This window comes from Cyprinodon variegatus, unplaced genomic scaffold (genome assembly GCF_000732505.1).
Source record: "Cyprinodon variegatus isolate N-32 unplaced genomic scaffold, C_variegatus-1.0 Scaffold297, whole genome shotgun sequence".
In the NCBI taxonomy this organism is placed as follows: domain Eukaryota; kingdom Metazoa; phylum Chordata; class Actinopteri; order Cyprinodontiformes; family Cyprinodontidae; genus Cyprinodon; species Cyprinodon variegatus.
In genome coordinates, this window is record NW_015150750.1 from 292,112 (window position 1) to 319,024 (window position 26,913).

The 26,913-nt window shown below is 38.6% G+C and overlaps 2 protein-coding genes across 2 annotated transcripts in view; one reads left to right on the top strand and one right to left on the bottom strand.

Moving 5' to 3' along the window:
* The window catches only part of LOC107090487 (transmembrane protein 65-like), a 37,165-nt gene extending 27,092 nt beyond the window's left edge, over nt 1-10,073 (top strand). The window contains exons 7-8 of the mRNA XM_015383894.1: nt 6,612-6,717; nt 9,000-10,073. Coding sequence (XP_015239380.1) covers nt 6,612-6,717; nt 9,000-9,143 — 250 coding nt within the window. The 3' untranslated portion in view covers nt 9,144-10,073. The remainder of the gene's footprint in view (nt 1-6,611; nt 6,718-8,999) is intronic.
* A 3,834-nt stretch (nt 10,074-13,907) lies between these two features.
* Nucleotides 13,908-26,913, bottom strand: part of mboat1 (membrane bound O-acyltransferase domain containing 1) — an 18,046-nt gene continuing 5,040 nt past the window's right edge. The window contains exons 5-13 of the mRNA XM_015383895.1: nt 22,176-22,231; nt 21,942-21,996; nt 19,961-20,153; nt 19,544-19,736; nt 19,279-19,382; nt 18,487-18,551; nt 18,261-18,393; nt 18,014-18,165; nt 13,908-16,016 (exon numbers count right to left, since the gene is read on the bottom strand). Coding sequence (XP_015239381.1) covers nt 15,839-16,016; nt 18,014-18,165; nt 18,261-18,393; nt 18,487-18,551; nt 19,279-19,382; nt 19,544-19,736; nt 19,961-20,153; nt 21,942-21,996; nt 22,176-22,231 — 1,129 coding nt within the window. The 3' untranslated portion in view covers nt 13,908-15,838. The remainder of the gene's footprint in view (nt 16,017-18,013; nt 18,166-18,260; nt 18,394-18,486; nt 18,552-19,278; nt 19,383-19,543; nt 19,737-19,960; nt 20,154-21,941; nt 21,997-22,175; nt 22,232-26,913) is intronic.

The following is a 26,913-nucleotide window of genomic DNA, read 5'->3' on the forward strand; positions in this document are numbered from 1 at the left end:
TTTTAAGAAAAAATTACTTATCTAATTTTTATTTTTTTTTTCCAATGCTGGAAAAGATCCCAGAAAAAAATGTCCTTGGAGCTTATAAGTTTACATTACGGTATCGAGAGGAAACCTAAAAAAACAAAATCTAATTTCCATTAAACACTGATCGCATGGCTAATTGGATGTTATTCCAATTCCTTTGTTTTTAGTTTTAACATAAACCTTACTTACTTTTGCTTCCATTCTTCCCTGCTGGACATTTTTTTTCTGATCTTGCAAATCTCTGACTCACCTGAGTTTATCAGAGTTTAAATAATAAAAAGAAATGCTTTGTCTGCTTTATAAGGGAACCAAAATGCGTACATATGTAAATCAAATGTTTTCTCTACAAACGGCCAAAGTTATAGAGCTGATGCAGAGCGCTATGATCACTCCTCTGAAACAGTTTAACGCCTAAATTAACTTAAAATATCTTTTACTATGCTGGTGCCTGCAGTTTATAGCACATACCAGAATAACGCTAACATCTACTTCCAGCCGCAACCAACAGTATGGGAAAACCCCCAAGAGGGGACCGGGCCTGAGGCTGCTTTTCTCCATATGAGCGGTTTGCAGATTTTGGTGCATGTTTTTCTTATTTATTCATCTCCAGAAGCTCACAGTCGACTTTAAATAAACTGTAGCTGTCAAAACATTCACCACATTCCCAGACTCAATCCTATTCCTATTTTCAACAAAAGCTGCTCCAATCAGGAAACACTATCTTGTTTTTTTTACAGACTTTGTAGCATTCATGCACCAACAGATGACAGATAGGCTCTCCTACAATCAGCATTGTCAGTTTTTAGATGCCACTTTAGTTTATTATTCAGCTCAAAAAAGACTTTAAACCAGGAGAGGTATTGATTGCAGGATAATTAAGATAAAACCTGTCACAATCCAGCTGCTAAAACAATATTTCATATATTTTGAAGTACATTTTAAAACACACAGAATGTTTGATTTACATTTAGGCATTACAGTTTAAATATCAGAATCTGTTAATATTCACGATTAACTGAGAAATTTCTAAAGACTGCGAGTATTTCCAGAACCAGCATATCCTGTGAACCCAGTGACTGTAAGCAGAGAAGGAACAAATTGGTTTAACTTTGCTCATTAAAAATGTCTCCTCCTTTTTTTTTGAACGCATCAGCCTGAAGGAACAGCAAACACGTGTCCATAAGTTCCTCAAAGTTTCTTATAATCAGGGCTTCATCTGAATAATTGATGTTAAGGGTGAGAATTGTTATATCAGTTTGCATCTCCACACTGAAGAGTGTTAATCCGTTTGTTTTAACACAACTGTGTCTACTGATCAGCCCAATCCACTGTACATTCACTCTATTCTACTCCTCAGCTGATTTCTGGGTAAATCTTTACTGAAATAATCAAAATTGTCAGTTTTTAACTTTTACTTGTTTTTGTTTATCTTTTGAAATATGGCCTGATCAACGTATAAGAGATCAAATGAGTATTTTTTTACGCCGATGTCTTGGAATGAGTTCTACCTGCTTCTAACCGACATAATCAAATTGGGCTTTTCTTAAATAAGCAGCAGGGTCTGGGTTTGTTGCAAAGCTCAAAGTCTCTAGTGAGGTTTTGCATTTATAGGAACGCTTACTGTCTCTGTTGAATCACATTCCACATTCCTTTGAAAAAAAAATAAATAAATAAATCTGAGGAATATGATGAAAAAAAATGACCCCCTTTTTGGTGGGTATAGTGCATAGTTTGTGTAGATAGACCTCATCTTTCTCTGTGTTTTTCCACTTGGTACATTTTTCCATGGACAAATGTAAGGAAATGGATCTGCTAATACAATTTAGCTCATGACTCATTCTGACCAGTGAAGCTCAGTGGTTGTGATGCTGCCATCGGGTAAATTCCTGGCTGCTGTTTGCATTTCTTATGCACACAGTACATCAGCGGCTTTCTGGGGCAGATATTCCAGGCCATGTGCGTCGCACCTGTGGAGGATGGATCACACACACTTTGCATATTTGAAGTCTGGAACACCCACACTTCTTTGTCTTAGTTTCAGTCAAACTGACTCAACTATTAAATAGTACGCTTTATGTGAGACAGGTCAGTATCCACAGCAGTAGCCTCTTCAGAAAGGAATTTGATTCTGTTTGCTCTGCTGCGTCTCCATCAGCACTGGATCTATAGGCAGCAGCATCAGTGTAACCTTAAAAATGCTTCCCTGCTCTAAGCTAAAGGAGTGTGCTCATGACTGTACAGCGTTCCATACTTGCCAACTCTCTCAATTTATGTGGAAGACTCACGATTTTTAATGTTATCACCTGCTGAGCTCCAGATCAGTCATTTTTCTCGCTAATGTCCTGATTTTTCAGTGAAGGAAAAAAGTAAACTTGTTGGGGATACATGCATGGGTGTAACAGGTGCGGGGTTCATATGGGACATGTCCTCTACACTTTCCCTATCAGTCCCCTAAGCCCCCGGCAATTTACTCATCCGTTAGAACATTTAAACTCATTATTAGTATGGAGTAAGTTATTTCTCCCAGCTGTCTTTGAACACACCACAAACATACATAATGTTAACCCAGAAGATGGATATGAGACATGATGCTGAGCAGACTGAACATGAGCATCAGGATGTTTAGCAAACCAGCCAGCAAGATTTTTTTCTTTTTCAAACAATCCGCTTAAGTTGTATATCATTGTTAGAAAATTAGACCAGAAATTATTTGCTGGTTAGTTTATTCTTGGAATAAACCAAATCCTCTTTCATTTCTGGGCAGCCTTAATGCCTATAGTTGCTCTCCTCAGATGTCTTTTGGTCACAATAGAGAGAAGAGAGTCAGGGTAGAGAAATTAAAAAAAATATCCATGGCATAAAAGCGACTTTAAAGTTAAAATTTTCACTCAAACATCAATGTCCTTTCATGAATATATTAACAAATATCTTCTGCAAAATGTCGTGAATTACTAAAGGCATCAAGTCCACTTGAGACTCATAAAAAGAAATAATCCAACAGGAAGACCAGATCAGTTTGGACTTCGACTATTTATCAGCCTTGGTATGGGCTACCACAGTAAGAGATTGGGAGGGCAGGGAGGCCAACATGCACACAGCTGATGCAGATGCATCTGTTAGCAGCCATGCTCCATGTAACAGTTTGTCAGAGAGGACAGGCTATCACTGCAGGAGTGGATTCAGAAATTATAATATTTTTACGTTCTTTCTTTAGTTGTGGGTCAGCACCATGAAGAACCGTGTGGACTGTGTTCCATATGTTAGAATTGATAAATAAATTAACACTTAGTCTTCTTTTATCAAAGCATTAAATTATACATATAATATTTTATTTTATCTTCAGAAGCAGTTAAACACAGCTTTTCACACTTTTTAGGCTACTTAGTAATTAGCAGTTTGATCAGTTTGGATCATACAGAGTATTGCCAGCATTCGTCAGCTACCCAAGCCACTCCACTTTTCTTTGTTCGGAGATCTAATCCCCTTTGCTTTCCTGTGGAAAAATTGAAAAGCTTAACAAGGGATGCAAACAAATAATCAACTGATGATTAATGATTTATTAGACTTAAATTTGTTCCATCCGATCCAATCAATCGATAACGTGTTTCAAAGGAATTTCTTTGATGTTGTGGTTGCACCACCGTCCACTAGAGGGTGCCACTGTTCATTCTGAAGCTGAGCTTCAGTGTTATTTGCAAAGAGTTAATGCTGCAGCAGAGGCGCACTCCAGCAGAACCATTAATTGATTGAGTGGATGCAGAATACACTTTAAGCCATTCTATTTATAAATATAAGGATTTACTAAGTTATCACCTAAATTGCGCCCATTTAGCTGTGCTGCATGGTGGAACTGCTCTGCTCAACAGGTGTGGAAGTGATTATAGAAAAGTGAAACATTTGTTATATAATAGAAAAAGTCCCACCAGCAATTAGCACGGTAGACTGGGAAGGATTTGGTGAGTTTCTGCACTTCACAGAGATAAGTTTTAACTTTCATCTGAGAACAACCAGAACCCCCCATTTAAAAGCATTGCTAACAGCACATCGTCTCTCCCAGCACTGAATGCTGAATTACTGTAAAAACCTAAAGCTAAACCACAGCTCCCAGCACTCATAATTACATCTCTGCACATTGCAAATCATAATCTTAACCCAGTATGTTTTTTTTTTATATATATCTCATTGATATGCTTTGTTATGTCTTACTAATGGTTTAAATAATGTGTAAGAACATATAAATACTGACTGAATAAAAGCATTTATTCAATCAGTATTTAATACATCTGGTAAAATAAGTTCAAATACTTTTTTTTTTAACTCAGCATATTGTAAAATAATATTAAGCCCTTCTTTTAATAGAAATATCTTCTTGGTACATGAAAAAAAAACCTCATTTTTTAAAGAAAATATCCACGTATCAATTAGTCATTAATTAATCCAAATCATCAGCCAGTTTTAGATGATTCATTATTTGATGTTTTGGAAGCCTAATCTCAACCCATTGTCTTTTCTCCAGCAGCCATTGTATAAGGAAGTGTGAAACAGAAACCTGTTTCAAATATCCCACAATGCAGTGCGGCTGTTACTTTACCCTTTCAGTGCTACAGGAACGCTGACTTACAGAAACCAATGTGTGTATTAGTTACATTATTTATTATTTTTAAATAATTGATTGAGTTAAGAATTAGAAATAAAATAGAAATGATCAAAAGATGTTAAATCAAAAGTGTTTTTAGCTTATTTATGGTGTAACTGTCACCTTTTCAATAGGTTTGTTTTCTGAAATTTAAAGATAAATGTGATATTTACTATTTTAATTGATTCTATCTAAACATCTAAACATTTAAAGGAGGAATGGACTCCAAGTGAGATGCCTCTGAACCGCTATGATGAAGCTACAGTGTAGTTGGTGTAGCTCCTATATCAACTATGTCACCATATTAGGGTTTTTTTTGTTGTTTCTGAAAACCAGAGCTGGTCTATAGTGCTTAGAACTGAGTCTCAGGCAGGGCTGTCATCTTAAAAATCTGTGCTAATATTGCTCTTTCTTATTTTCCATTGATTTCTGCTCTTGCCTGAGTCTGGTTCTTAATTGGCCTTCATGTGATGCAGTTAGAGAATCCAAAACCTTTAAGGTTTATAATGTGGAAAGATTCTGTATTTATAGAACCAGAGCAGAATCTGCCCTAAGAAGTTTCTCTCTAACTTGATGAAAGTCCTCCCAGTCTCAGCACCTCAGAGCTGCTCCGCTATCGTCTTCCCGGATTCGCCATCAGGCGACCAACTCGACAGCTCCAGCTGCAGCTCATTTGTGTGAGCAGTGAACTGAGAATCCATTAGTCCCAGTCACTGATTCAACCCACAGAAACAGCATGTCAGAATATTCACTCTGATTTCTTTCTCTCAGATGTTAACGCCTTCATCTGTTCCAGACGCTATGAGCATCAGACCGACATGTTCCATCACCCATGAATTTGGTCATAGCATGGTTTCTGGATGTTTCTGTGTCTGTGTTTGGTCATGCATTGATGTTAGCTAGTAATTATGCCCTTCCTTTAGTTGCTCCTGTCCAGGAAACCTTTGAATTTATCCAACTAAAAGCTTCTTAATGAAGCTCCTACTCAGTTATCTATATATCTGACAGAAATCTCCTTCTTTAAAGTTTGAATTTCCCGTTTTATTATTATTTTGATTGGGATTCAGGACATTTTTCCAGTTTTGAGCTGCTTAATGCTGTGCTTTTACTGCAGCGTCTCTTTGATCTGAGACATAAGTTTCTATCTTAACCTCTTAGTGGAAATTGCGGGACCTGATAAACACAAACATGCGTCTTCATTTTCTAAAGCTGTTCTGAAACATCTGAATGGTGACGAAAGCTAAAAAGAAACACCTGAATCACACAGATACGATCTCCTATCAGTGGAGTATTATTATCTGTCTGCTTTTAATAGAAAGGGCCCAACTGGACCAAATACGACTTTTCCTTTTATTTCCTCTTTTCCACAAACTCACCGGATTTTATTAAGAAACATCATAAAAACAGAGAATGTAGCTGAATGATGGAGTTCATCATTTATACATCAGCATGGAATGACTTAGTGCTTCACATCAAACAGAACTAAATTAACCCAGTTTGGGAGGAAATGATGGATTTAATTCTACTCCAGTTGTTTTTTTGTTTTTTTTTATTCCCAGATGTCTTTGCTAAGTAATTTAAAACACCAAACTAAATTGATTTATTTCTACCCACCAGGCCTCTTGTCTGATTTCTCGCTCTTGTTTGAGGACCTCCTGCTGCATTAATGACAGATTTAAGCCTCAGCGAGAGCTTTATTTAATCATCACGTTCTTTTCCACACACCAAAACGATTCTTCTTCAGTTTAATGAATTCTAACATGCAGCTTAGACCATAAAAATGAATATGGACCTATGCATATATAAAAAGCATAACAATTATGTCAATTTTAACCTGTTATAAAATCAGCATTTTCCAAAATCCATGTTTTTTCTCTGCAGCTCTATTTATGAAATTAAATACCTGCCCTGCTAAACCCTTAAAGTTTCCTTTTCTTCTTCTCTCCAGGCTGGCTGGTTACGTGGAGGCCTTGGCGTCTCGACTCGGCATGCAGATTCCCGACCTGAGCCCAAAGCAGGCGGACATGTGGCAGACCAGGGTCAGCTGTCACACGGTTCGTACCACGAGTTCTCTGAAGTAACGGAGATGAGGGAAGCTGCTTCTGGAAGCATTTCCATCTAGGCTTCAGTTGCTTTTTAATAGACTATAAACTCTCTCACCGCATATTCATTAGGCAATCAGTCAGTCAGGCTGAAAGGAAATGATTCTAATCTGCTGCTGATGGGGTTTAAGATTAACCACAGAAAACATGGTTAGGAATCTACAGCTCTGTGCAAATAATGGTTAATAAACAGTTTTTTTATAGGATTTAATGTAATAACAAATAGGGTAATTAATTACCAAATCTGTTACTGAAATAGATTATAAACAATTAATTGTAATAAATCAGTTCAACTATGATCCTACAAAATCCAAATAAACTATGTAGAGAAGTGAAAGCAAGACCCATTTAAATTTAAAGGATTACAGAGAATTTACTGATCACCACATGGATTATAAAAGGCTGACCTGATACAGGCTCCAGAATGCAGAAGATGTCGGACTATGCTGGGTATGCTGAGCTATGTGATCCTAAAATCTAGGATTTCTGGACTAAATTCACTTCATATGTCATCTCAATGCACTTTACAGGAAAATACAGTCAGATTGGTTAAAAGTTTCCATCAAAGAAAACCAGATGATTGCATCCAGTCATTGACATCATTAACGGGACATGCTCCTCCTGGATGAGCCTTTATGGATTCATGAGATCAGTTGTCCTGCCATTATTTACATTTTTCATCCAATAATGCTAAATGGGTTCAGACTGCCTTGCTACTTGGGCAAAACTCTTTATTTCACACAGGAAGAGCCGGTTATAACAAAGAGTAGCAGCTGGCAGTACTGGCTGCACTGGGATGCCTCTCATACAGACTGCTGAATAGAGGGGAGAGCTTTCACCTGAAGTGGGGTCCGCAGCTTTCCAAAAAACAATGAATAACCTAAAGATCAGAATGGGATGAGCTACACAGAGCTACACTGTCGCTGCGTGAGGAATAATTCAAGTCTTATGAAGACAAATGCCAGGCTTTTTGGTGGGTTATTTTGGGGGTTTTCTGCTTTTTTCTTCTTCCACTGCTCTATTATTGTACTGAAGTTGATCTGTTGTGATGTGTCTGCAATAGAGTGGGGTTCTGCGAAACGTAATCAAATGTTAAACACAGAAAAAGGAATAATTGATTTATCAATAATTAATAGGTTAATTGATCCAGCAGTTGGCAGATTTGGGAAACCTTCAGCTCCAGGCTGATCAGAGCAGCTTAGTAGACCTCTATGTGTAGCTGAAGGATTAGTGAGACGGTGGGACATTATGTGGACTGATTAGATGATTCTCCAGTACTGGACTCAGTACTCTGTGAAAGCATGGAGGTATTTCTCCTACTAGGCTGCCAGGCTGATTTACTGCAAACCAGCAGTAATAGCTCAGTCCCCATGCATTGGAATGCTAGAGGGTAGGGTTGTCAAAAGTATCGAAACTCAAAAAAGTATCGATACAGAAACGTTGTATCCGGATACAATACTCGTTTTTAAAAGTATCGATACAGTGCCACCACCAGTGGCACCTAAGCAGTCATTCATCTAAAGTGCAGAATAGAGGAAAATGCACTTTCTGAACACTGTGTGATTGAATAATTCTGTAAACTTTTCAGTTTCAGACTTTTTTTTTTTTGTAAGCGGTGCAGCTGCTGAGAATTATTTTTGTTTCTTAACCAGTTTGGCCAGTGTCATTGCTATGTGTGCAAAGCATAGCCAAGGAAGGAACACTTAATTTTAATGTTATAAGTTTTTTATCAAGCTTGCTTAATATTGTGCACAGCATACAACCTTTATTGTATTTATTTATTGTATTTTATTTATTAATGAAAATATTTCTGTAGAATTTTGGAGTCTTTGTTTTTATCCTTGTGGTATCGAAAATGGTATCGAGTATTGAATATTTTCCTTAGTATCGGTATCGAGTTGAAAAGTTTAGTATCGTGACAACCCTACTAGAGGGTGCGTAGCATAATGCTTCAGAGGAAGCTCTGTAGAAAGATGGCCCTCTCTGAACACACCAGTAGCACCTTGGTTCCTGACCAACCAGCTTCGGATCATTTCCGACTAAATCAAATACTAGATTTTAAAGAAGAGGAATGAAGCCACACTCCTTTTTAACACCCTAATGTTCAGCGTTGCTCACTTTCTGTACCATTTTATTTTTATAATTTCATTTCAGAATGAAAATAAAACGGAGTTGTAAAGTGAATAGTGTTTAAGTAAACTGCTTTGACCTATTGCTGCTCTGCTTGCCTGCAGGGTAAAGCCATTGGCGTCGGCATCGGCTGCATCCTCGGCATGTTTCCTCTACTTTTCTTCTCCGATGATGATGAGAAGAAGGACGGACAGAAGGAGAAGAAGGTTGAAACTCCTCCTGCTCCGACAGCCGGCAGCAAAAACTAAAACTGATTATTGTTCTGTGAAAACGGGCTTTTCTCCAGACTCTTCCCATTAAACCAAACTATTCAGAGGATTTTACATAATATGTTTGACTAAAGCACAGAAGACTGGTCATGTGTTCAATGCTGCTAAATCATCCACCATCATAAGACCTGCTGATCTCATAGGTCTAACCTTTCCTTTGAGTCGGTTCAATCAATAATTACTAAGCACTGACTGTATAGCAGAAGACGGTAACTTGGCTGACTGAACGTCCAATGACTGTTCAAAGACGCACTTCAACATTCAGATGCATTTTTTTGTTGTAAACCTGCGTCTAACTTTGCCTCATGCATGTACTTTATTTTTCTGTTCCTTTTATGCATTGTTGCAGCTCTCTGTTTTCTAATCAACAGATTATTCTACTACTTACCGGCAATTAAGAGTTAAACACATCATAGATTTTGTATAATTTATTTAGAGTGTGATAAAGTGATGATGTTTTATTGACTAGCATCACTTAACTCAAATACTCCTATATTTATATTACCTCCATCAGCTGAGCAGGAACTGCCTGGAGTATAACAACACTAACACTTCCTGTACCACAGTAATAATGTCAGCTCTGCTGCCCTCTGCTGGACACACATAGCAGCTAATCTAGTCTGTTCCTTTGATCAGTCCTGCTCATTATTAACCTGCGCTGTGGGGCTGATGTCACTTATTGTTCCCCACAGATTAAAGTTCACTTAGAGAAATGTTTATCTTTTTTTGCTCTTTATGTACATCTCGTATGAAGGCTTTTTATGAATTTATTTCTGTCTTTAAGGTGGAATTGAAGGAAGTGATCAAATTCGGTGCGGTGAAAAAGCATTTGCCTGCTTATAGAGTTCTCCAGCTTTTATTGTCAGAGGTATTGTCAGAGTAAAATAAAAGCAGGGAGGGGGTTTAGGGCGGCGCTGCGACCCTAATGTTAGCTTCATTTAAGATGTAGAACTTTTTTTAGGTCATTTTACAGCGTTTATGGTGTATCCATGCTCTTTGTCGGCGTACTTTCTTAAACATTCACTTATGTCACTTTAGGGTCTAATCTGTCGCTTATTTAGCTAAAATAAATGTACAAACCTTTACCTTTACATTCCTTTTTCGAAAAGTGTCAGAATCAAGAAATCCCTTCAACAATATCTTAACAAAACACCTCATTTTCTCTGGTTTAAAGAAATACAAGAACTTAATAAAAAAAAATAATTTTACTGACAGAAGTGTCCTGGAATGGACTAGTCAAAGTCCAGATTTAAATCAGACTGATATGCAGTGATGTGACCTTAAATAGATAAGCGATGCTCAAAAGGTCCTCAAACGTTACTTAATATAAACCGAAAAACTCTAAAATAGTCTAAAAGTGGGCAAATGATTTCACCAAGCACAGTATTTCTGCTAGGAACTTTATTTATTTATGTTTTGTTATTTATTTAGTTTGTTCCAACTGTGTTGTTTTTACCTAGAAAGAAAATAAGGCATCAAGACTTACGCACAAAATGCATTTTTCTTCTAGGCAGAAGGACCTTTCAGCTGAATGATCTGCTTTGCAGCTGATGATTAAACTAAGTACTGTCTAAAAAAAAAAACTGGAAGTAGAGAGAAGGTGTGTTTGACTGTTTTAACTTTGTACTGTGTGGATAATACAACTTCTAACTAAACATAAGAACAAAATGTACAGAGAAATGTATGCATTTAGGGACCTTCTTCATGTTCAACTTGCATGTGTTATAAAATTAAAGATAAATAAAAGTGTATATCCCTCCAAGGTTTGCAGCACAATTTAAAATGGGGGGTGAATAGAGATGGGGTTTAATCAGGCCGAACCTTAGCATGCAAAGGTTGCTCTTTGGTTTTTTTTCAGCAGTTTTTGTGATCCTGATTCATCTGAGATTTGGAACATTTGGGTTTAAATGTTGCATAAAAAAAAACATCGCTCAGGTTTATGCCGGCACTGATGATGCGTGCTTTAAAAATGCTCCAGCTGTTAGCGATATGTTTTAATTGTTCTTGTTTGCACAGGAAAAGAAAAAGTCAATGCCAACAGCTTCCATGTTCTATCAAACATTAAATTTTCCTGTTTGGTCTAAAGGTGCAGCCCCTTTCTCAGTTTGAAGAAAATGGCTGAATAATATTTCCACATGTTTGAATTTATCTTGAGGATTTCCAATAAAGGATCCAATCCTTCTGCTCCAAAGACAGGATTAAACTTGTTTTATCAGTGAGGATATACATTCATTTATCACTTTAAAAAATAATGTTTTCTCTCTGTTAATCCTAGTTTGCTTTTTATCTAAAAACTAACCTGAAATATAAGTCATGTTACTGTGTAGTAAAAGAAATGATAATTCAGTTTTCTTTATCTAGATAAGAAAATTCTAGACGTACACTTCTTAGTGTTGTTTTAGAAAATCTAAGGATATGGATCTGAGCTGCAAGGAGAACTCGGATGAAGCACATTAATGTGAAAATCCATTTTTCACATCAAAGGCAGTTTGAGTTTGAGTGGGTAAAACAGCCAAAGCCTTAAAGGTCCAAATTAAATTTAAAAGCAAGTTAAACTCTGAACTGGGTTGAGTCTCTAAAATGAGCTCTCTGCTTTCAGAGCTGTATTTTCTGCAGACTTTCTGCTCAACCTTTGAATTTTATAGAATATTCCCAGTTGAACTTTCTTAAACTCATTTTCAGATAAAAGGCAGATTGACGACACAGGAAGTAAAAACCATTATCTGCTGCTAACTGTAAAAACAACCAGTCTCAGATTAGTTTGTTTAAATGGTTGAAGTTAATCTGTTGGATTGTGTCAGAACTGGAAATTTAAGAAGGGCGGTTTGAGCAGCTGTGATGGTGAAGCAGTGACCTTTCTAGGATGTGTCCCGCCTTTCATACGACGACGCCTGGAGATTAGCAGCGATGCATGGAGTTTACAAACTGCATCCAACAGCTACTTCTATGCTGCTTTTCCGGGCAACATAGATGATTTAGCAGATTATCTGTTTCTTACTTGGATTATTCACCTTTAATTACATTTGGTGAACTCAGTTTAATTTTTATTTTGCTTGGGGGTTTTTTTTGGGATCTGATTAGTTTTCTTGTGCTAATAATCTATATTTTATAGACAAGTTCTCTTGAACCACTTAACTCTAAAATATTAAACAATATGGGGAGCTGATGTGTGGATGCTGTAGGGCTGAGGTCTGCAACCTCTGGAGCCATTAGTGGCTCTTTTGAACCTCTATTATGGCTCCTAAACATTTAAGGAACCCACTAATGGTTTAGATGATAGTATATTGACAAATACCATTCTTAGATACTTTAAACAAACAACAGAATTATTTTAATTGACCAGAAATCTATATATTTCTATCGATTAGTTTGGAAACTATGTGTTTCTTTTCTTTTACATCAATTAGTATCCTAAAGAGGGATATTTATGCTTCCAAGAAAAAATCTGTTTTTTTTTTTTTTCCTTATTCTAACCCTGTAAAGCCTGAAACATGGAATAAATGAAAACGATCATTAAACTTTCTGCAACGGTCATTAAACTTTCTTACAAAAAAAATGATTTTGAATCATACAAATTAGATTATTTGTCATCTGTGATACTTTAAACTTTTTATTCAATTTATTAGGGATTTTCTGTTCACTACATGAGTCTGATTGATATAAATCAGTCTTTTCAAGAACAAAAATAAAACTGATGATGCAAAGGTCTGAACAAAACATGATTCCTTTGGTGTTAAAAGGCTGGAAACTAAAAATGCAATTTAACTTTTTGTTTTTAAATAAAATTACAACAGATTTCCTATAGCAGATATTTAAAAAAAAATTTGTTGTGTTTTATCTAAAGATCTAAATGACTTATTTTGATGGGCAGGTGGGAAAATGGCTCTTTGGATTTGAAAGGTAGCAGAATCCTGCTGTAGGGTTTGGATGTAACCGTCATGTTTGCTGTTATGATTACTTCAATGTGTTTCCCTGGTTGTTTAGAGATAACAACAAGCTGAGAGAGGATGAAAACAGAGCACACAGACAAACACCCACCCTGTTTCACAGGGGGAAAGAAGAGCGACGCTCGGGACAGAGGTGGAGCCACTCTGAGGATCATACAGCTGGGGAAAAGCAACTCAGAGGTTTAAGATGCTGAAACGGATCAAGTCAGTGACACAAAATGATGCTTGTTTATAGTTCAATGACACTTTATTTCACTTTAAGATAAATGTTTAACCGTTCACTCTTTCCTCTAGACCAAAAATACTAAAATGGAGCAGCAGCGTCATAAAATCAGTCTGCCAGACACTCTTCTAATCAGTGCACGAAGGTAACAAGTCTGCAAACGTAACAAATCTTCAACAGTGTTACATCATTCAAATAGCTGCTCATCCTGAAAACATGCAAACGTGCTTCACCTTCCTCCGCTCTGCTGAAACTTTACCCACATATACACAAACGGTGCTGTTGTTATTTTAGCAACAATACATTTAAAAGGTCCCCGTGTGTGGGGCCTGCTTCATTTTACATGCTCAGCCTTTCTTCAGGAGCCTGCATGCAATCAGCCTTAAACACTCAGAATAATGTTAAAAAAAAAATGAAAAACTACAGTGAACTGTGAGAGGTATAGGTGTGCATTTAAAGTGTAACACAATCAACTAAATTATTGTAATGCTTTTAGATAAAAAAAATTTTTTTTTTCCATTTTGTTTTTTTTTTTGCTCGTTGCACCGATTACATTTATTAGAAAAGGTTCAATACTTCTTTTATTCACGTTAACCTTGATCATCCTCTGTTCTCGCGCCATAATTCAGCAACTGTCCATGAATGGTGCCATTTGGGCAACTGCCCAGGACGGCATTTAAGGCTAGGGCGGCAACAAGTGGGGGAAAAAAAAATAAATACAAAAGTTTTCAGTCCAGCTTTCATTCACGTGCAGGTAGCTGGAAGTTGGTGAAAACAGGAATTTCTCTTACCCCCATATTTCCATCACTTTCTTATAGTTTGATTGGTTACTGGATGGCAAATCAAGGAACTAGGCAGGGTGACTAAAAACCACCATTGTCACAGCTTATCTGCATTCTGGACTCTTACTATAAACATGATTATTTAGCCCTTAACTCTGTGGATTTACACTTTAAAGGTGGTAGAAAATGAATATTTGGAACAAGCTGGGAAAAATGACCAACAACACGCACATTTGCCCGAAGCCCAAACAACTCCTGTACGACAGTCAGACTCCTGAATGAAACAGTAAAAGTTGGTGTGCAAGTAAACTATAACCCAACAAAGTCTTTTTTAAGACGTCTGGTCATTTTAGATATGTCAATTTTAAAAAAGCTACCTATATAGACGTATCTAGAATTGTAATAAGCCTGAAGATAGCACCATTAACAAGCCCTCCCTCCCAATTTTTAAAAAGCCAAACTCATCGGCACCAGAACTAAAGTCACGACTCATCTACAATCAAAACATGAACTTAAGTTTTAAATGTGCAAAAGTGGAAGAAAGGGTTAAAATAATGTCATTGTTACTAAATCTGTTGGAGGAAACTCTATTTTAACCAATTTAAGCTGAATTCATTTTTATTTTAGTTGAAAATATATATATTAGAATAGATGGTACGGGCAACCACCAGATGTCTCTGTTCAACCCTCCTACAGGGAATCGGTTTAAAAACAAACTCTTCTCTCCTCTGTCTGTCTGTCTGTCTGTTGGAGCTCAGTGATTCCTGCCTGATGACGGACAGTCTAAGCACGTCTTTAGTCCAGCTAAACTTTTATCATGGTAACAGGTATCCAGCCCCGAACACATGATGATAGGAACATTAGGAACCGTATTATTGAATTCTTACCTCCTCCTCTGCATAGAAAGATCTCCAAAAAAAAGTGTATAAATTACATTCATTAACCTATAAAACATTGATTCACCAAGAAATATCCTATTTAGGTTCCACAATAACTTTTCTACCCATCATTCTGATTATTGGTGGAGATATAAATCCTCCTCTATAGAGAATGTGCTGCATTCACTGTCTGTTCTAGTTTTCAGCCCAGCCTACATGTCATTGAGATTAATACTGACCCATGTTGTCGCTGATATATGGTGCTGGCATGAAACTAAGAGCAGCTCCTCGTTCGTACAGTCAGCCACACAAAGCTACAACATTCTCTGGGTAGGGTGGGTGTAGCGGCTGCAGGCCGGTGCCCTCTCTGCACGCTCCTTTGTGAACTCACAGGGCAGCCTTTGTGTGGCACCACAGTGTGACCGAGTGCAAGCATGTCGGAGGAGCATGTGCATATTTACTTCCTTGTGTCTGTTTATAGACGAGTCTGTGTTTGGGTCGTCTCCCACTCTGCTGGCTCCCATCCAGCCGCACGGGGAGGCGAGACAAAAAGGAGAGAGAGATCCGTTTTATCTTCTGATATCGGGGTATTGTTGCTGAAGCAGCCGCTGGGGTTCAGATGGGTGGCAGGGAGTGAGGGGGGTATGGGAGGGGAGACATTATGTCAGAGGTCCTCCTTACAGTCTGTGTGACTCCTCATCCTCCAACATGGCTGAAGGTTCCCATCATAGGAGGAATCTTCTGTGTTCTGACAGGAAAATAAATAGTTTGGTTCAAACTTTCAGCAGGCAGAGCGCTCTCCAAGAAAACTCCCAGCCTGGTTAAAAACGCTGTGAGGAGGGGTTCAGTTGATTTTGTCATTGTTGTTGGAGTGAACAGGCTGGCACTGAGCTGAGAAGGAGGAAGAAGAGGAGGAGGGGGGAGTCAACTTGGTGGTTGCAGAGGGGTCTCTGGGTTTCTGTTTCCGATGCAGGGCGACTGCGGCCAGAATACTGATGATGTGGACATGGAAGTACATCGATCTGTGGGAAGAAAAGGAGGAAAAACTAAATAGGACTCCTCTGCTGTTCCTCATGTGCTGTGAGGAGGAAGGTTAATCGTTTGGAAGATGTTAAGTAGCCTTTAGGGCTAAATTAGTCTACATCATTTATTCACACTCATTCAGAACAGGTCTGAGCAGATTTAAACAGTACATACCAGTTAGATAAACTAATATCTATGTTGGCTGATATTAGTGTTTTTTCTTGTACCTTCCAGTATGTGTATTCATTCACCATTTCACTGGTGGATTAAGCAGTTATGCAGATAATGTGAAGCGCATGCATTGATGCTATACCTCCATTTTGCTGCAAGTTATTAAACTTCTTTGTTTTGTTTTTTTTTTTGTTTAAATTGAGACTTGTGTTGCAAGTTATAAATTTATAATGGAGGAAGAAAAAGCTTAAAGATCTAGCTCCAAAGAATTTGGCAGCACACATCACTAAGACTGACATCAGAATAATAGATCCATCTGCATCGGTCGATCTCTACTCTCTAGAAACAGGCGTGGAAGCCCAAAATACTGATTTAATTATGCGAAACATAAAAATTTTGTTTTTTTTAACCCTGGCTTTTATAAATCCTTCTAAGATTTGTAATGATTATTTCATTTCAGGATGACCGATGAACACATAAGCTAATCCTGCTAAAGGGATTTAACCATAGATGGGATTTTTTTTACGTACATCCTGAAGGAGCAACGTCTTTTTATCAGTTAACACAGTGCCTTTAAAAGGTACATGAAACCTATTCCCACTTTGTCACGTTACTGATAAAAATCTGACCACTGCGGCGTGCATTTCTGTTTCGCCCCACTTTCTTAGACCCCCTTATATAAAATATGGTGCAACTCTTTGCTCCACCAGTTTCAATGGAGTTAAAATGTGTAGAATTTGTGTCTTTATATTAAGAGTGAAGATTAGTGAACAAACATCATGAAGAAAACGGAACACAGCCAAGAGGTCAGAGGTAAAGTTATATCTGAAATAATATCTTAAGATCTGAACGCCTCACAGAGCTTTGTTCAGTTCAGCTAAATATGCAAAGAGCAAACCTACACAGACATGTCCGTCCACCATAACCTACAAGCTGGACCAGAAAATTATTCATAAGAGAAGAGAAGCAAAGAGCTGGGGTCAGAAAAACTGCTAATAGTCTGTTCTAGCAATCAAGCAGATTATACCCCTTTCCCACTGGCCGAAAAAACCCGTTTAAACCCAGAAACAATCAGCTTTAGTGGGAACAGCTCACTGACGCGTGTCTAACCGGGTCAAACGGCTCGGCAAGTGACCCGCGTTAACAACGCCTCAGCTGTGATCGCCATGCTATGGGAACACCAGCCCCGCTTTAGCTGTCTTATTTACGTGAACAAAACGCAACCTACTGACATCACCACACCGTGCCAGTTGCCTCTGATCTAACAAGTCGAAACAACTCTGTTGATATTCAATAAACATGGCGTAGCACTAGTAAGAGGGATTAATGAACCACACTGACTACGCACTGGCTTCCTTACATGTTGCTCTTCATTGGTTAGTTTCCTGATTTCTGTCACACTGGTGACATCATCAGAGGCCACACACCTTGCCAACAAGAGGTTAGATCCAGCTATTTTTTTTTTTTTGCCAGTAGAAAGGGAGCCAAATGTCGTTTCTTAGCGGGTTGATCCATGTTTGAAAAAAAACTGTTAACCTGGTAGTTTCAGAGGGAAAGAGGCTTTGGAAAGCTAGAAGAAGTCCTCTACTAAAAGATTAAAGGTAAACATGTGGAAGGTAGTTCTCTGCCCAGATGAGACCAGAATCTAACCGCCTGAAGCCTAATATTGGACTTAAGATTTTCGTTCTGTTCAAAGCTGGTGGATCAGATGAGCTGGATGCATATGAATTACATTTTTTATAAAAACTGGAATCTTTTCTTAAGGAGTCTAATTTCCAAAGCACTGGAAACTCAAAGACATGCAGTTTAATAGCAAGTAGCATACCTGTAGTAAATTAAAGTGTGGTCCACTGAGAGGAGAAGAAAAGGCATGACAGTGTAGCCGATGGCCAGCTGGGTCGCCGCCCACGTCACAACGTCGTACCCAAGCTTCAGCGCTCTGGAGCCAGTGAAGTAGTGTCTGATAGACCTCCGGATCTGATGCAGAGACAGGAAAAAATAACTAGGAGTTCTTAGCTGTTGCTTTTTACTTTCTTCCAAAGCTGCAATTCCACAGGAGGAGGTTTACTCACAGCTCTCGCTGCTATGGTGATAGGGATGGCAGTGATGAAGGTGAAATAGTAGCCTGGATACACGCCATGCCACAGAGCAGACAGCAGGAAGGTCAGCGCCAAGCGATGCTTCGGAGCTCGGTCATAACAAACCCTGAGAAAGAGCCAGAACAACAGATACCGTACATTTATTCTAGGCCCTGTCTAATAGCTTTATGTCTAAGGGGTCATTGACCTTTGAACTCACGTTTTGAGCCAAATCCCTGTTTGAATGTTCCAGTTGTCGATGAAGGTCTTAAAGCTGGTCGCTGTCTAGAAAAAAAACAAAAAGAGTCAGCAGTTTATATTTTCATCCGTATTGAAGATTAATCCATATAAACAGAAATAAATATCAATCAGAAGTTTAGAGTTGGACTTTAATTGATGCATTTAAAGCATTTCTTTATGGATTATATTATATTATTTTCTAAACCTTATACATACACTATACATTATAAAGAAGAACTGCATGCAAAGAATGAAAAAAAATACAAATTAAAGCTCAAATATGTGAAAACATTCCACTAAGATTTGAATAAATATCCCTTAATAAACTGCAGAGAAACCCCAATGCTGTTTTATCACAACATTAAAAGTTTAAACAATCTGGGTTTAAGGTGAAGTGGAACATTTTTTAGTCATTAAATCATTTTATTATGGTTCAGCCTTGGATGAGTCACAACCTCTTTCCTGTTATCTGAGTGTGACCCTATATGTGAATGGGAATCATAGATCATTTTTGAGAGAAAAAAGGTCCAGTAAGAATCTACCAAGAAGATACTAGACAACAGCATGCAGAGTAGTAGAACTGAAGCTGAATCTATCTAAATAAAGGAGTTTTAATACATTTTCCTAAAATATCAAACTTCCACAGCCAATTCTTGTATTCAGAAAGTCATTAAGATTGCACGTTGTATCGTCATGACACAATATGGAAATGAAAGGCTTCCTTGTTTTATTAAAACACCTTATCAGTACTTTATAGTTTTCTTAAATTTACCTCAATCCCTATGATGTTAAGGTTAGAAATGAGGTCCCAGGAGGGTCTTCCACTCTCATCTATCCCCAGAAAACCATAACCTGCTGCATTATTTACTGCATCAGCTAAAAAACAGCAAAAAACAGTTACACAACCATTAAAAATTCTAAACAAATATCTCATAACTTCTCTCAAACTTGAACCAACAACAAGGTTCTCAAACAATGAAATAAGAAGCTTTCATAATCCAACATGTCTGTGTTTATCTTTAATTCCCGATTTTTACCAAGCGTCCAGGCGAAGTAGAACTTGGGTCTTGCAGCTTGTATGGAGAAGAAAGCATATGTGAGCCGGGTGAGGAAGGAGGCATGGCTGACAAAGTGGTCATCTATGTTATAATTAATGGGCAACGAGCGGGTGATAAAAAGGAAGCAGGACATGCAGGCGGAGCAAACCAGCAGCTTTTTACACACTGCGCCCTGAAAAAAAACATCATATAGGCAGAAAAATTATAGATAAACCGATAAAGTACCCTACACAAGACAAAACATGAAGGAATAATTAAATTCATGCAGATCAATGTTAATTATTTAACTTTAATAATTAAGGTCTATGATTTAACCTTCAATAGAAGAGAAACTTTGTTGTTTTTTTTGTTTTTTTTATTTATTTATTATGCTCTAATGGGGGTTGATGAACTAACCAGAGGGGACAGGTCCGGTGTCTTGTCATGGCCGTTCTGCCCATTACACGCTCCAGGGTGCTGCTTTAACCTGCAGCTGATGTGTTTGCCCTCTATGAAGTCGATGTAGTCCTTATAGTTGCTGCAAGGCCCGACCAAGACGCTCAGGAAGTTCAGGTTATAACTCAGATACTCCATGAGAGACGGCCTCACTCTGCAGGAAAAGTCAAAGCAGATTCAATAAAACTGTACCCAATTAGAATAAAAAAAGAATGTTACATTATACAGTAATACATTATAGAAAAGTCTAGAATTAAAAAGTGCAAGATACATAATGTAGGATTTTTGTGTTTTTATATTCAGATCTAACATGCATTAATTATTCAGCCCCCTTTTCTCTGATACCAGTTACTAAAATCCAACGCAACCAAATACAATCAGGAAACGGAGCAGAAAAGCTGCAAACACCAGACCGTCTACCTGTCCTGGACTGGCTGGTCGAGTAGAGCATTAATTAAAGTGTAGTAACAGGGAAGCTATGAGTCATGCACTGTAAATATATGACTGTAATCTAAGAACGGCAAGAAGGAAGGAACAATAATGCAGTTCACTAAAAGCCATTAAGGGCCCACAGCAAATATTTTCTTTCTTTCTTTTTTTTTTTTTAACAGTGTCCTGTCTGGCAATGTGGCAATAAGAATAATTGTCTTGATGCCAAAAAAAAGCCCAACACATTTTACTTTCACAAGTGAAGCAGTAGAGCTACTGCCATATTGTTCCACTTGTTTCATGCATATAAATTGCGTTATTATAATTATGCAGGGAGTTTTACAGATTAAATGGACACTGCAATGTAAATAGAATACAAAAGGAAAACAGAAGAAGAAGAAAAAAGAGAAAAGATGAAAGAAAGAGGAGATAGAAAGGTGATAGTGATAAAACATTTTCAGCAAATATTTTGTTTAAATAAGCTGTGATTGGATGAGACTGAAATGTTTTTTTTTTGCTTTTGCCTGCATGCATGCATCCCTGAATGGAAACATGGTGGTAGCAGCATCATGCTGTGGGGATAGATTTGATCTGCAGAACAGGTCAGAGAGATGGTTTACAATTGATGGGAAGATGAATCTAAAAAAAAAAAAAAAAGAGAGCAATCCTGGAAGAAAAGACGCGATAATGTTACAAGCTGCTGTGGGAGTGTTTGGAATAAAGCATATGCATGTAACTGATAGACTCAGTTTAATAGATTTGAAAATTGTTCCAATAGGACTGAGCTTCACCTATTTTGGAAAGAAAAAGCAACAATTTCATCTTTAGATGAATGAAGCTGGTAGAGAAAACCTTCCAGCTGTAACTGCTGTTTCTAGCTCTGACAGCTGAATATAAAATGCACACAGTCTGCAGAACCTGGTGGGAATAAAACTTGCTTCCACCTGTCAGTTATGTGGCACTTTATGTTGGTCTATCGTCACATTAGAATACAATAATTATTTACCTCAGCTGGTGGATTATATTGGTGGAACGGCTGATACTTGGTTTTAAAGTTAATATCCGATATCAACAGAATGCCGATAACATCCTGCATCCCTATACAACAGGAAATCAGCTCTTCATTTCAACTCGTCTGACCTTCAGGTCACATTCAAAGACAACTAAGGTCAGATGGAGAACTGCAACTGTTTCACTTTGTCTTGATTTGCTAAGTTATTTCATATTTAATAAGCATGCAGCGTTGATGACGGTGATTCTATCAGTTTTCATGCAGAAAAAGGCTGGATGTTTCATGCAAAATGATGCCTCTCTTAAAAACAAGCTATTCACCATTATTTCCCCACCTTGTCATTGTCCTTTGTTGCTAAAGGAAAAGAAAAGGTTATTTAATCTTTAAGCATGGTGTTAGTTTAGGTACAAAACTCCCTTTTAAATAGCAGACCTCCCGTTTTTAAAAATCATGCTTGTCATAAAAAGAATTATGGAAACCCGTCTTTTAGGGAAAACCTACCGTATAGCCAAGTGGTTCTGTTCCACTGTCAGCTGTTCACTTTTCTTACACATGCCTGAAACAACAAAGATCATAAAAATCTAAATTCATGCTCCTTAAATTTCAGGAGCAATCAAATGATAATAGAATCATAGTTAATATCAACTTCTCCTGTTTTCACATATTTACTTTACCAAATTTAAAACTGTCCCTGGCATTTTTTTGTATTTCTGTGGATAAATTCTGGTGTCTCACCGTCATGCAGCTGGAAAGCCAGCATTGTTATCTTCTGGGTTACAATCATCAGGGGCCTGTGCAGAAAACAAATCAGTTTATTGATCATTTAGACTTTAAAGAGTCATAACTGTCATTTTTATAGCTTTGAAATATAAATTTAAAAAGCACAAAAAGCCATTAGAGGAACATAAACCATGCAAAGATAAGCAGGGCTTTACACAGTGGTAAAAGTTAGGCATTTCACAGGAAATTACTGAGCTGGGGTGGACGTATATATCAAGGATCGAGGACATATCTTTATTTTTTTTTTTTTATGTCAGAGTTTCTAAAGACCTTTATAACTTATACCTCTGTGTGTCCTTGAGGTATAACTATGACCTGACACATAGACCAATTCTGGACATGCCACCCAATGGAGCTAGCAAGCAGATGGTAATGGAAGTCAAAAATCAACAGAGTTCACTCTTAGATAACTGTCATAAAAAGTGCATCTGGACACCAAATCTCAAGACATCATCAGACAGCATCTATAAACCGGATAACTTTTTATTTACAGACTGTAAAACACGCTCAATTATAAACACTGAACAAAGTGTCAGAAGGATCATCTGCATGAATTAAAACTCTAGAGAAGTTGGAATACAATAATATATACCTTATATATACAGAGGGATATTAAAGAGCTGCACCAACAGGAAGTGCTGCTACTCTCTCTAGTTCATTTTTCTCCATTTTATGCTCATTTTTGCAAGTCCAGCCTTTTTATATAAGCAGTCAATCACAGTTAAAGGCCAACAGGTGAGTTCACATTAATATCAAAAAGATAAAGATGGAAAACCACCAGTGTGGTGGGAAATATTACAATACAGAATCAGAAACAATGATGAACGTTCATCATCATGACACGCATCTTAATCCAGTCTAGTTTCTACAATCAGCTTATTTGTCTCTACTGAGAGAAATGTGTCGTTTCTTTTTTAGTTAGAAGCTCTCTAAGAAGACTAAGACTTTGAATACATGCTGTGAAACTTTCTGTAAGATATCAGGGATGTAAATCCCCAGCTTTATCATAATCCATTCATCCATTTTCTGTCACGCTTTATCCCTGCAGGGGTCGCAAGGGGTTGCTGGTGCCTATCTTCAGCTGTCAAGGGGCGACAGTCCATCGCAAGGCAACACAGAGACAAACGGGACAACCAACCATTCTCAGACTTAGATTTTATTTTGTCATTTTGTACTAACAATTGCAAACAAAAAGAATGTTTGTTAAGTACAGCTCTCTAGACTATTTCCTTTTTGAAGTGCAGCCTTGATAAAGGCAAGCAGCAGGGATAAAAACATTGTTATGAAAAAAAACTCATGTAAATATACGGTATGACTGTATAGTTACGGTTCCAGGTTGTTTTTTTTAGAAACCATTTTACATAACATTCAGCAGTCTAATAGCAGTGGGGAAGAAACTGTTCTGGAATCTGCTGGATCTGCATCCAATGCTGCAAAGCTTCTTCTGAGAGGGCAGCAGGGAGAACAGTCCATGGTGGGGGGTGTGAGCGGTCATTTATGATGCTACGGGCTCAGGACACGCAGCGCTGGGATGAAATGCCTTTAATGGAGGGAAGAGGAGCCCCGATGATCTTCTCTGCTGTTCTCACCACTCTCGTCACTTCCTTCCAGTCTAAGGCGCTGCAGCTTCCACACCACACAGTGAGACAGCGTTTTAAGCGCATATTTGAAATTGTCTAGAGCTGTTCTTGGCCGCTGCCTTGGAGCGCCGCCATGGTGACCCACTCACTGATTACCCATGGTAATTCACACACACACACACACCTAAGGACAATTTAGAGAAACCATCTAACCTAACAGTCATGTTTCTGGACTGTGGGAGGAAGCCGGAGTACCCGGAGAGAACTCACGTATGCACAGGGAGGACAAGCAAACTCCATGCAGAAAGACCACGGGCCGGGAATCGAATCTCAAACCGTGCTGCAAGGCAGCAGTGCTACCCACTGCTCCACTGAGCAGCCCAGCTTTATCATAATATCATACCTTTTTAATTTGGTAGGTTGACAATAAGATGTTCACCAATAAAAAGTTGAGGATCATCTATCAGAGATGCCGTTTTTAAACTAAATAACTCAATATGCTGTTAGGAACCATCTTTAAACAGTCCTCCTTTATTAGCATCAGGATCTTTTTTTTTCTGACATAGGTTTGCTGCTGGAGGCTTAAGAAGCCATTTTAGGAGGCTACTTCATCTGATGAATCCATACTCTGTTCTGATACAGGCAAATGGGGTTATTTATTAATCTAGTGCTATAAATTCTAATCCTCAAATTGGCTGAATCATCTTCTCTGTTTAATTGGATTTTTCCTCAAATATTGGCCTCTATAGCAATAAACATTTCATAAAAAGAGCCTGATAGAAGCAATGCAACATACAGAGTCCAGCACTTTATTTCTGCACTTTTCTCACATTCAGATTTCTCTGTCACAGGAATTCTAAGAACTAAGCACCACATCTCTCCACCTGACACAAACACTCCCTTATTAACACCCTCAGTTCTCTTTTTAAATGGGCTCCATTGTATGCATAGAAAGCCGTGAAAGAAAAGGGGCGGGACATATGGCTGGCAGTGTCTGCTCATCAGCAGTTGGCAGGAAGGGTAGGAGTAAAAAAAAACATCGTCAGGGTACCACCCAGCATGCTCACAGCTTCGATTTCACAGACTCGATTTCACATGTGGTCTATACAATCATTAGCTAATGGTAAATTCTGGGAGCAAAATACCGTCCAGACAAACCTTAGAGGGAAACTAAACTCCTCTCTGGAGAAAACAAAACTAGAAAATCATTTGGAGAGTGTGAACCGCAAAGAAGCTAATTTCCCCCCCGAAATATTGTGACTTCCACCTTAAAGTAACGTCTGTATTCACAGGATCATTCAACTAATCTCTGGATCTAAATGGTGATTCAGATCATCATCAAAATGTAATAATTTGTTGCCAGCCACAATACACACCTTCTTTGAAAACTTCAGCAAAGTCTGTCTAGAGCTTTTTTTCTTATTTTGAAAACAGACAGACAAACATAACCTCCTTGGATGAAGCTAAATTAGTCCTACCAGCGGGCCAAGTGTTGTCCAGGGAGATCAGAGTGAAAACCTGGAGTGTCTGAGGAGTTTGGAGAAATCATGAAACAAGACTATCAATCGGCCTCAAATTAAGTATGCTAAAGGTCTACCAGAGAGCTTGTTAGTGGGAGCTGCTGACCTTGACTGAAGACACGGTCAGTGGGTAGAAGGAATATTTTGAGGATCTCCTCGATTTGCCTGACACATCTTCTCTGGTAGAAGCTGGTTGCTTGGAGCAGGACTTCATCACCCAGGCTGAGGTCACCACGGTGGTCAAAAATGTTGACAGTGGCAAGTCTTTAGGGGTGAATGTGGTCTTCCCCGACTTGGCTGTCATGGCTGACACATATCTACAGCATTGTGTGGCGATCAGGGACAGTTCTCTTGGACTGGCAAACTGGTATGATGATTCCCTTCAATAAGAAGAGGGACCACACGTTTCTTAAGCCTGGTTTATGCTCAGAAACCAGGTCATCTGTGTGTGTGTGTCGCAGTTAACACAGATATGACCCCCTCTTCCGCAGACACACCTCCCCAAAATTGTAGGTGACCACAGACAGTATCGCAGATAGCATCGCAGGAGATAAAGGAGGCCTCTGATTGGTCAGTTCTATATCCGCTCTACACTATGCGTAATTCCTGTGTGGTACCCAATGGCAGAAACTCTGGCTGTAGTGGCATCCACAATGCCTGGCACATCTCAGACACTATCCCAGACATCGTGCAGGATGCTAGTTTGTAGCTCTGTGCGACAATCTGTTGATTTGCACCCGAAGCCAAAACACGCCGCACCACGGCCAGTCTTTCGTGTACATTCACGGGTGAACTGTGTGTCGTCCGGCGTTGGATGAGGGGTTGTAGACGGCGAACAAACTCATCAAACCGACACATGGACACCCACAATCCTAGCTAGTTTGTGATTGTCCCTCTTGAGTTGTGGCGTGGAATAACATAGTGCAGACCACGCTGCAAGATTGGGCATAAATCAAAAATATGTCATCATAATTGCGACAAGCTAACTGCGGCACACTGCTGAGGTAGCATAACCAGCCCTTTAGCCTACCTGGGAAAGCTAATGACAGAGAGCTAGAGAGAACCATTATGCTGATTGTTGAACCTCAACTTTAGGACGTACAGTGTTGACCTTCATCCTGACTTAGAAACACTGGACCAAATGCGTTTTTTGGACTGGTAGGAGCCATCCAAAAGTCTGATATGACTGGTAGATTTTTTTCACTGCTCTTTTGTGTTATGCTCGTTCCCTTTCTGACAGACCCACAGCGTGCGCTGGGGCAGTTCACAGCCAAGTGTTAAGCAGCCCGGATGTACAACAGCTCCTCCAAATCTGACTCCATGGTGCTCGCTTGGAAAAAGGCAGCTTGTCCTGTTGAGGTTGGAAACGTGATGCCCTAAGTGGAGGAATTAAAGTCCCATTAATTCCTGTTCACAAGTGAGGGGAGAATGGAGCTGGAAATCGATGGATCATTGTCCTGCCATTATAATGTGCTCTTGATTTACCGGTTGGTTTACGTTCCTACCATCACCTTGGATCATGAAATGTGGATCCTGACTGAAAAAGAGTACAGTACAGTACAGGATGGAGAGACTGTCTCTCTCTGCTGGTCC